This window comes from Xyrauchen texanus, chromosome 16 (assembly GCF_025860055.1).
Source record: "Xyrauchen texanus isolate HMW12.3.18 chromosome 16, RBS_HiC_50CHRs, whole genome shotgun sequence".
NCBI classification, from domain to species: domain Eukaryota; kingdom Metazoa; phylum Chordata; class Actinopteri; order Cypriniformes; family Catostomidae; genus Xyrauchen; species Xyrauchen texanus.
Genome location: NC_068291.1, coordinates 23386873 through 23398750, shown reverse-complemented (window position 1 = coordinate 23398750; position 11878 = coordinate 23386873). Strand labels below are relative to the sequence as shown.

The 11878-nt window shown below is 36.7% G+C and overlaps 1 protein-coding gene across 2 annotated transcripts in view; it reads right to left on the bottom strand.

Annotated features, from left to right (window-relative positions):
• Nucleotides 1-3530: 3530 nt before the first annotated feature.
• The window catches only part of LOC127657313 (REST corepressor 1-like), a 28494-nt gene continuing 20146 nt past the window's right edge, over nt 3531-11878 (bottom strand). The window contains exons 9-14 of one of the 2 annotated variants that reach the window (XM_052146046.1): nt 11274-11477; nt 8686-8763; nt 8517-8574; nt 8011-8237; nt 7785-7826; nt 3531-4981 (exon numbers count right to left, since the gene is read on the bottom strand). In XM_052146046.1, the coding sequence (XP_052002006.1) occupies nt 4940-4981; nt 7785-7826; nt 8011-8237; nt 8517-8574; nt 8686-8763; nt 11274-11477 (651 nt within the window). In that variant the 3' untranslated portion in view covers nt 3531-4939. The remainder of the gene's footprint in view (nt 4982-7784; nt 7827-8010; nt 8238-8516; nt 8575-8685; nt 8764-11273; nt 11478-11878) is intronic. The other variant, XM_052146047.1, reaches the window with a different exon arrangement.

Here is an 11878-nt window from a genome sequence, read left to right as displayed (position 1 = left end):
AAATAATTCATTTACATAGGATTTAAAAAATGACATTCTGTTGGAAGAAGAAAATAACAAAAGCTTTATATCTAAAAATATAAGGGTGTACCTTGTTTTCATTCATCAGTGTCTTCACAAATATACACAGTCACTACACTACACTGACGGTGATAGACAGTAGTTAACACCATTCTGTTGTCTCTATACATAAAGAGACATTTGCATTGCTGGATGAACATAATCGCCTAAACATGAGCAATTACATTTGCAGGAAGCACCCACTTTGTGCTTGTCTAAAATAACTGCTTAAATTTACAAAATGAGCCTATGATACCCTATTTAATGAAAGTAAAGGTCCATGTTTAATCAAATTAGAAAAATTATTTAAGAGATTGTTGTTAAATTTTGTTTTATACATATGTTCCCATATTTATATATTTTGTTCTAATGTGACCTGTAATAATCTCTTTTTTGTGTGTGTGTGGGGGTTTTTGTGAAGTGTACTGAAAACAAACATTGTCATGTGTGCACTCTCTAAATGCATGTTCAAGACCTCAAACATGACCTTATTCAGGCAAACTACTTCTCACAGATACTTTAGAGGATTACTCTGAGTTCCCCTCTTTCGTTTACAGAATAGTACAATGGCAAGCGCTTCAAATACAAACGCTGTTTGGAGGGTTGCGCGCGCAGTCAGCGGAGTCTCGCAGCGCAGGGCCAGGCAAAAACAAGGTTTTAAGACACTTAAAGCACAAGACGTTCGGTCGGTCCGTCAGACGATTGAGTTTCGGCACGGAGTTCCCTCCATACTTTTACTTCAGCAGGTCTTCCACGTGTTTCAGGTGACCGACTGTGAGAAACAAGTACTCGTCACTTTTCAAATTTCCGACAGCTGACACATCAGGTGAGTTGAGAAAATGCCGAAAATTATGATAATGAGTTACAGAACCCATGTACAACAATTCTGATTACATTTGACATGCAATTTACTGTATTTGTGCTATATTCGTGCAAATTGTGTACATTGTGTAATGAAGGTTTATATATATAGGCTAGCATACACATATATTTTACATTAAAATTATTTTCATATTTCTTTACATACAGATATCCAAGTAGAAGCATAGAAGCCCGTGTGACTGAGGAATGATACTGTATGGGGGTTCAGGGGTATCTCCAGAGAGAAACTTTTGAAAATGTAAAAGTCTGAATGGACCATTTTTCAATTTTCATTAACAGTGAGAAAGACTAGGCTACAAACTAGTTTTGTCTTTCATCCTTGTCAGAGATGATGAAATCTGAATAATTTAACAAAATTAGAACTAAAATCTATTTGATTATTATTAAAGGCTTGGAACATGCTGATTAATAAAACTAAATTTAGAAATAAAACTCTTTATTGTCTAAAGGCGCTCTGGAAACACGCACCTCATGTTTACTCACATGTGGGGAAAAGAGGATGCGGCCCAGGACAGGGCATCAGTGAAGCGTGTTTCAGGGCTAGAGAAAAATATTCAAGAATACAACGCAGAAAGATCAGATATGATGTAACCGGCACTGTTGTTTTGTCACGCTGCTCACTAGAGACGATGTACCCGTCGTCATGATGTCTTGCAGTCTAGATGGAATCAATCTGGGATCCGGAATGCGGTGACTGCGTAGCGGGGGCAATAACAACTTCGTACAGTCTGAGGCTGTGTTTCCACGACTCCAGTGGTTTAAAATGTCTTTGGAAGTAACGCAATCAATTTGGGTGAGTAACAGATCAACATTTCAATCCTTTTTTCCCCTATAAATCTCCACTTTCACTTTTACATTATGAAAGTGGAGATTTATAGGAAAAAGGGATTGAAATATTATTCTGTTACTATGTTGGTAGAGAGCATGCAAACAAGACACATGAAAGCTGTGACTGAAAATCAGAGTTACTCCACCAAATATTGATTTCTTAACCCTTAAGTTAAAACACAAGTATTGTGTTGTTTAAAAGTGAACATGAACTTGTTTTCTTTGCATTATTCGAGGTCTGAAAACATGGCATCTTTTTTGTTATTTTGACCAGTTGTCATTTTCTGCAATTAAATGCTCTAAATGACAATATATATATTACTAAATGTATATATATACCAATATATATATATTGAATTTGGGAGAAATGTCAGTATTTTATAGAATAATTCACAAATGTAAATTTTACTCACACATACCTGTAAATAGTAAATCCAGAGAAACTGATCATTTTGCAGTGTTTATACAGTTTTTTCCAGAGCTGTATATTAAATCACTGGAGTAATTTGCAGGGCGGATTATGACAAGCAAGGGCCCCTAGGCCCATTTTTTAGGGCCCCCCAGTCCAATTATCTTTTAAAGTTGAGATCTACACAATCAATTTTCATTGATTTAAGTCTCTTTTAATACCTGTTCTGTTATTTAGTCAGATTAATTCAAACACACAGAGTGGATATGGTAAAGAAAGTGCTCAACCAAAACATGTTCGCTGAACAGCCACTGTTCTTATAGAGACAGTACCATTTTAATGTTTGAAATACATAATGTGTTCTCAGTGTAAATACTACAAATTATGCATACAAAATCCATATACTAAAAGGGGCCATAATAATAAATTATTTGAACTTCATCAAACAATTTAGATATTGATGGATTTAACAAATACAGCATGCTACTACATTATCTATGCAAAGGTTTGGTGAAATTTGGCAGAGTTCATGTAGTTCTGGCTCATGTTTCTATATCTTTTCAAACTCATGAATGATGCATTGGGGTGCATTCCATTCAGAAGTGATCATCCCTACACCCTATTTCCTTCAAAGACTTTACCCTCCATTGTGAGAGCTTTGAAGGGCTGAAAGGTGTAGGCCTCAAAATAGTGGTCATTGTTTTGGAAATTCTGTTTGGAACAACCCTACAGCTTAGCTACCATTATCATTCTTCCATCGAAAATCCCTACGAAGGCAACATTTAAGGCTTTTCAAAGTATCTAAAAATCCCCTAGACTACATTACATTGACAGAATATTTAAATGAGCTAAGAGTCCGTTTTAGCATGTTTGTAATTTCAAACTTCTGCTGTCAAAACTTACAAGCCCTTTAATATGCTTTAAGATGTGCTCTGCTTTCTTTCTTGTCATTAAATCTGTAAACATTTCTTGATTTCAAGCCTTAAAACTATTTTTAACTTTCAGACAAGTTTTGTCAGACCAGCATTACAGTTTGTCTCAACAACCTTTCAGTATTTAGTTTAATCAGTACTTTTGAACCACACAAAGTAAAATATGGCTCTTTTGTTTGTGTGTGTCTGTCTGTTTACAGTGTTTAATTGAAAGCGGAAGCCAATGAGGAGTCATTGCCCCCTCTAACTCATAAAATGTTTCTAGCATTGTCTGTTCTTGTTATTCTGAACAATATATATATCCTTCATAGTCTGGTATTTACTTATTACTAATTCCTTTGATTTATTACCCATTGCAAAAACAAGAATGATGTTGTCATCAAGAGTTTACCAAGCTTTACATCTGAAATTATAACTTATATATTGCATGCATTCTCTAAATGTAACAAAATGTCTTTAATTTAAAAAATGGTAACAATGCATTTGAGAGTATATACAGTATCTCTTTAAGTTTATTATGACTAATGTGACAAACTGATTACATATACAGATGAAGTCTATGGCCACATTAGATCACACCCATGTACGCAGACACACAAAATTTTACCTCAACCATTTACATGTTATCAGCACTCATAAGCCTAAAAGGAGTTCACACGTACAGTTACTGGAGGGAAAAAAGTTGGTCGAAACAGGTGAGATGTGCATGTATTTTAAATAACCCTTATAATAGGAACTCATCTACCTTTTATCTCCAAACACCATATACATTTTTTGTTTAGACACCCCCAAGAGGGTGAAAAGCTTAACCTTGGCACTGAGACCATGTCAAGAAAACATTCATGCATGCAAAACAGGTCGAAATTATAGCTATAAAATACAAGCAAAAACAAACATTCTTATAATATAATTTCCCATTCCATAACTACATTTGCCAGTACTTACAGTCAAAGCCTCGAAACCTTTCAAAATCTCGAAAAAGCCAAGAAACCGTATGATAAAATTCATTTCAATTAAAATTCACCATATACAAGGGTCCTTGATTAAAAATTTATTCTGACCTAATACCGGACCAATTCTCTTGAACAATATGTAAGAGCTGCTAACCATCTAATTTTTCAGATTAATATTAAATTGACACTAACATATTATGAAATTGAATCTACTCTGGCATTCTATGTCTCTTGATACAGTGCAGTTCTCCTAATTCACACAAATAAATAGCTTGACATAATCCAACCAGAGATCACCTAACCCTCCTTACATTCTACTTCAAAGAAAGAAAAAAAAAATAAATAGAAGATATACTACAGTAACAAAAAGGTAACTGGAAGAGATGTGTGACTAGGACCAAGTCAGAGTCCTATGAATACAGAAAGAAAAAGAGATAGTCAGTGACACTGAGAAACACCATGAAAAAGCTCCTTAGGAAACAGATTTCAAGAGCACAATACACTAACCAATTATGTTTGGATGGGAGATTGTTTCTTCCTCCCATTTGACAGACTATTAGTTTCATTTACCCTATATGGAAAAGGCTAACTAAACATGATTGTTGGAGCACCAATCTAGTAGAGACACAGACTCTACTTCTGTTGGCAGTGGCAATAAATGAGGAAGATGGTCCTGGTTCCTTAGGGTTGCTTGAGTTAGCGCTCCCATGTGGTAGCATCTGGTGATTCCTGGATTCAGCTGGGTGGTGGGATTTGGAGGGGAAAAGGAATGTCCATTATGAAGAGGCTACACTTGAGGCCTTGAAGCCTTAATGCCCCTTATGAACAGCTGCAATATCAACTGAAATGACCTCATCTGACCACAGGTTGAGAACTCAGGAAGCTGAAGGATTCTGTGTTTCCATTGACGTTGGTTCCTGAACAAAACATTTGTGATGATTATACAAAAAAGGGGCAGCTAACATTTACAAAAAAAACAGATGCTGGAAAAAAAATCCTTCAATTAGAGTGAGAATTTCCAGCCCGACATAGCATTTTTGCAGCAACGGTGTGCCAATGTCAAATCTGGGCCGTTCTACAAAATAAAAACTAGATACCTTCCATTATAATCTCGGGCTCATTGCAGCGATTTACGATGTGACAGGCATTCAATAGACTTTCCATTCCTAGTTTCCCTATTGCTATTGAACCACTGATTAGTAATAAAAAAGTTACAATTATTAGTGATGCACCAATTCAGGAAATTTGAGGCCAATACCAATGATCAATATTTTAACACTGTTATCAGCCAATACCAATATTTATTTTTAAAGTACCCCATGCCACACTTTTACAAATTAAGTCTGAAAAGTTATTTTGTCACTATAAAAATTAATTGTGACATACTGGCTACCAGTAAACAATAAGGTTATTGCACAGTGCAGAGATGCGTTCAGAATAGGGCTGTCAATCGATTAAAATTTTTTATTGAATTAATTACATGGTGTCCCGATTAATTAATCATATATACAAATATTTGCTGAGAAAGCCCCTCATATAACAATAATTCAATTTATAAAGATTATACATATTTATATCAATATATAATTATACATAGTTATCTTTAAATATTATATATATATATATATGTATATATATGTATAAAATATTCAGATAATTAAAATCCATTACATTCCTGTAGCAGAAGAGTTAATCATTAATAAGACTATACAAAAAGTGGCTTTAGAATACAATGTATTGTTTACTACCATATTATTGATTATAAGTCAGTCATCGGGATACAGTTCACAGCAATCCATTTCACAAGTGAATGTCAATCAGTTGGAGATTTATTATGAGGGCTTGTTTAAGAGCCCGTCAATCTACACCTGTGTCAGACATGCTTGTGTTGCGTCTTGGATGCGTTGTGTCATAAACATAAAATGTTTAGTTCACTGTTTCAAGTTAAATACTCCATCTTTAAACACATCTTGAGATCACTTAGTTCGGATTTGCGCTCCTTCAAGTGTTTTGAATGCAAGAACATAATGCATTAATGCGTTAAATCGACAGCCCAAGTTCAGAAATAAAATAAATATTAATTTCAAGCTCCAAAAAATCTCCAGAGAGAAATCATTTGTATCTATGATTAGTGGTCGACCGATGATAAATCGGGTGAAATGCAGACTTTAAATTATCGCGTCGGCCGATAAATGTTCCCGTTTGGCCAATTTATTTTTCTTTAGGGCACTGAAAATCACCTGCTTGCATGTAAAACAACTGAAACGTGTAAACAACTAGTCACAGTTCATTTTGTTGTTACGTGCCAATGTGTTACTACAATAATAGACCGGTGTGCAACACTGTAATTTAAACCAGAGGTCCCCAACCCCAGGGCCACGACCCAGCACTGGGAAAAATGTCTGTGCAGCATTGATATATGGCACTGTATTATTTGTTGTGCGCTTTAAATTTTTAGAACCACTATCCAAATGTACATAAAAGGTGCAATTTCAGAAAACATCGGTTCCACTCTTCCAATAGCCAATATTAACATGAGTGTGAAACAAATGTCACTCGAAAGTTTCTTTAGTGGAGGAGGTAGGAAAAGACAGAGTGATGGCGATAATGCAGAGACTGCTACTGATAAGAAAAAGGAAAATAGAAAGCCGCAAATATGATGATCCGTATCTAAAATACGGTTACGTGCTACGGGCAGTTCTCATGCTCCAAACCCATGTGTATAATATGCAGAGAGAAATTTGCTAATTAATCAATGAAGCCCTCAAAATTGCTTCGGCACCACCCATCATTGAGAGACAAACACCACGATTACTTTGAATGGAAAAAATGTGAACCGCATGTTCTATGTCTCTGCGGTAATGCACTCATAATGCGTGATGCGCGGATTGACAGTCTCGGACGCAACTGAGATTCGTCTTCTGCCACCCGGATTGAGGTGAGTCACTATGCCACCACGAGGACTTAAAGCGCATTGGGAAATGGGCATTCCAAATTGGGAAGAAAAAGGGGAGAAGGGAAAAAAGTATAAATCGTAAACAAAGACCCTATTTGTTTGTTTCTACCTGGCATTAAGATGCATTTGGGTGATCCGATCACATGTGGTCAGCCTAAAATACAGGTTTTGATGAGGTCTAAAACATTTTGTGATCCCATCACAAATACCACATATGAATGTGGTCAAAAACGCATATGACCAGAACGCATTTGAGATGTAAATGCTAATCTATACGGCATGTGTCCCGGCAAAATTGAAGCACCGCCCCTCACCTGTCAATCAACTGCTGCGCTTAAACAAGAGTTTTAACTTTGCTGTTTAAGAGCGGCTTTAAAAGGCTATAACAGTCCCATCAGAATATCTAAAAAAGGATACATACACAATCACGAGAGCTTCACGGATCTTTATTGTGTCTGATATCAACACAGATGACAAGCATGAACACCTGAAACTCCTTTATTACACTAAAATAATGGATAATTCTGCTTGACACATTGTGTTTGTGCTTAGATTAAATTTCAACCGCATCTGGGAGAAACAGCACGTTATTTTTTCACACCGCCTTTTCTGAACTTGTTGCATTTTATTATCAAGCAGTAACACACTGACATAGTGGTTGATGTATGTTGTCATGAAACAGAGACCCTCTCCTCCAAATCTGAACACAAGTGTTCACAGGAGACACATTTAAGTGACCAAGTATAAACAGAGATGTGTCTCACCTGACCAGATGTGATCGGATCACCCGAGATGCATTGTAATACCTGGAAGAAATGGGGTTATGTTAAATGGTCAAGTTGCATAATTTTTCAGCTCAAGTCAGTGGAAAAGTGAGCTGGTTCTGAGAGAGGTTCACAGATCCACTGACACAAAACCAGTTTCCACCATCTCCAGCCTATTAACAAATAGGTACTGATGGGAAACTTTGGTAAGCACACAGCTACTGACCTCTGTCTGGCTTTCTGCAGGCCCAGAGTTGTTCCCCTCCTCGGAAGACACCTCCATCTTTTCTTCCTCTCTTCCCTCCACACCATGCTCAGCCTCCCACTCCTGCAGCACCTCGTCCAGGTTAAAACGTCGACGGTAATTCACAAAGAAGTTTTTCACTTGAACCACAGACTTGTTGCCAATCACATCAGAAATAGCTTGGAAATCCCGCCCATACTTCCTTATTGCTAAGTGAGAGAAAAGAGAATTTGCCCAGACCGAGACAAGAAAAGAGTCCGAGCAAATTCATATTAAATGTATGGTTTTGAGTATTGTGATGCCTAGCACTTAAGTTAAAAAGAACTTAAAAGGTGAAGTGCATCATTTCTGTGTCGCTAGCATCACCAAATGGAACTTTAAAAGTGATTAGGATTTCCAGAGCAATTCCAAGTATTTTATCACTGAAAAAATTCACACAACATTTAAGTAGGCCCCACAACCATTTTGAGAAATCTGGTGAAAATTACCTTGTACTGCAAGCAGCTGCTCTTCTGTGGTCCAGCGTGTATTAAATTTTTGACTAGCCTGAGAAAAACGCACATTCATATTAATTTGAGAATAACCAGTCATACACAAAAATTTTTAAAATCCGTATCTGTCCATAAGGAATTCTGATGATTCTGTAAATATTTTTACCTCGGATGGCTTGAACTCTTCAACGCCTGTTTCCAGCTTGTCTCTCAGGGCACTATTGTTCTGTTTAATGCTCTGAATCTGTAAAAATAGGTTAGGATTATCTACAAGATTTTCAGCTTTAGACTGTCACATCCTGTCAGATTTACATGGACATTCTTGGATTCAATCCAAACTCATTTTCATGTGCAGTTGTGCACTGGACCGTGACCAGACTGCTGCAACTTGCGCACTCTCTGGCGGCTGTGACAGTCGTGTGTTAGCACTCGCCACTTGATGTTGCACCATTTATCCATGATCTGTGGCATGAGAGCTGCAGGTCATAGTGGTTTGTTTCGTTAATCCAGCAGTGACCTCTTGTTTAGACATTTTAACCACCTGCACTCTTTCTATTTGGAGTATCACACTCCATACCATCACTCTTGAACTACACTGCTGACTCAGGTTCCATTGTTGTAAGTAGTATGTATATTGTGTTCATTGTTAATGTTTTGTTTACATGTAGTTATGTTTGAGCATTAGCTGAAAGCACTATATAAAGTAAACGTGTCATTATTATTGTTATTATTAGTTGTAGTTACTCTGTGAAATGCATGATTGTCACAGGTTGTCATGTGATGTCAACATGGCAGTGCCCATTAGGGGGTGACCCGCTCAATGACTCCATTAGGGCTGCACGATTTGGACAAAAAGTCATACTGTAATTATTTTGAAAAATATTGAGATTGCGATTTGAACTGCGATTATGATGTTTTCCACATGTTCTACTGCAAAAAGGCTGCTGGGGTTTTCATACATAAAAAGAACCAAACTGAGACCTTTTTTCAGTTCAACCACAAACAAATAAATATATAAACAGTGAAACAAACTCTTCTTCATATTCAAATGTTACCATCCACCGTGTACCTGTTTTTGTCTATTTTGTGACAGGATCTCAGCCCACTAATCATCATCATTAGTTTTTGAAACAGTCAACTTGAATATTAGAGATGCTCCAATCAGGATTTTAATATCCGATGCCGATCTCCAATTTTCTTTTAATCTCATCAATCGATGCCGCTCATTTAACTTTTATCAGCAGCTCTGTCAAAACTGGTTACTTGTAAGCTTTCTGCTCAATGTCACTGATAACTTAATTTCCCTGTTGGTAAAACCATAGTTGTTGCCTAGTTTTTGCTGTCAAAAATAATGTTGGTTGATTGAATAATGCAATAAACACAAAATCTAATTGTTTCTCTTTATTCTAGGCCTTAAAAACTAGTTGGCTTATACACATTTTTTTTTTTACTATATTTAAGACTGAAGTTGAACTGATAACCCATTGGTGTAACTACATTTAAAGTGAATATTTTGGTTAGTTTGTCACCGTTTAACTAAATTATTTGTATTCATTATTTTATTATATTTAATTTAGTAATGCATTATAGTATAGTAACTAAATATTTAATATAGCTCTATTATATGTACGTTCCTTCCTTTCCATTTTGTTGGATGTTGGTAATATTAGTTCCGCTTTTACTTGTTTCTGCGGGGAGTGTAACAGCTCATCAGAATCATCCAGACAACGATCAAGAACTGTCCATGTTTTTCATTTGGGTGCTGGATCACAATAAATATTATGAACTGAAATAGAAAGCTTTTTATTACCGCAGATAAAACGCTTCACGCAGGACGCGCTAGTTTAGTGTAAATAAAGCGTTTTATCACACGTAAAGCAAATGTAACTTCTGTTACTCTAAGCATGAGAGGGAGTTGTGGAGTGCAGAACTGCTCTGAAAACACCAACAATGCTCTAACTTAATATAGACTGGACAGAGCAGCGCAAAAAAACTTTGAAGGGAGCAGAATATTTAATTAAATCACAGCCCTTCCAGTTTAATATTCGCACAAGGTCTTATCGTGGTTTCTATTTTATTTTGATTCATTGTGCAGCCCTAGACTCCATTTACACGCACTTATGAAAACGTTTAACTCCAGGGTTGAAGAAAAAAGTGTTTTGAAATATCATGTAAATAAGAACGTCATTTTGTTATGGCGCTTAAGGGATTAAGAGAAAGCGGTTTAACACACCAGTTTCTCCCAGAGAATGCAGTTTATGTGGGCATGTAAGCGCCATTCCAACTTTCAGATTTCTTACATCATAGGATGTAGCCCTACAACATATCAACAGAAAATTCAACATTTCTGGGAGTGCAATGAGAAAAAAAAAACCACACTCACACAACAAACTATAGCAATTTAAACACACCGATTTTAAATATCAACTAGATGAATACAGTCACTCGCATCCGGGTATATGCGCTCAAGTACATTGGGGGAATCCCCGAGTTTGATGAAATTGGGGAAACCCCAGTATTTCAGTGCAATTCCGCTGCAGGTCATGATGGAAAGTTAAGGAAACAAGCACAGTAACAACTCCACTAACACAGTCTATGTAAACGAGCTCATTGCAAAAATTAAACGCTTTTAATGAGCTACTAATATGACTGGAGTCTTCATTTAATCATTCTAAAGATATTTCTAAAAAGTGTTATTCAAGTCTTTATTTGTAAAAAATGCTCCTTTAAGTGGAGAGATAATGAAAATCTCACCTGTCGTTTTATACTGATGAGCTCCATATCTAGCTGTCTCAGAAGGCTAACTGAAGCCGGGCTGCTGCTGGAGATTGCAGTCACATCACTGGAGTTTAAATGCATTCCCTTAGGAGGTTTTTTTTTTGCCCTGTGTAGGTTCCTCCCAGCAAGTCCCTGTGCTTCCTTCTTAATATGCATTGATTTTTCGGCAGTGTTTGCTGGCTGAGTGGAAACATACAGAGCATTGCTGATAAATTGCCATTTAAATGCACCTTTGAATTAAACAACCTTTATTGAATAAGACAGATATATATATACACCGATCAGGCACATCATTAAAACCACCTGCTTAATCTTATATACTGTAGGTCCCCCTTGTGTCACCAAAACAGCACACAGATGCTGTTCTTCTCACCAATATTGTACAGAGCGATTATCTGAGTTATCGTAGACTTTGTCAGTTTGAACCAGTCTGTGCATTCTCTGCTGACCTCTCTCATCAACAAGACATTTCCATCCACAGAACTGCTGCTCCGCTCTGTACAATTGTGGTGAGAAGAATATAATCTCAGAATGCTATTCTGCGATGCGGGTTGGCGCTATTTTCACAGCAAAAGTGGGAC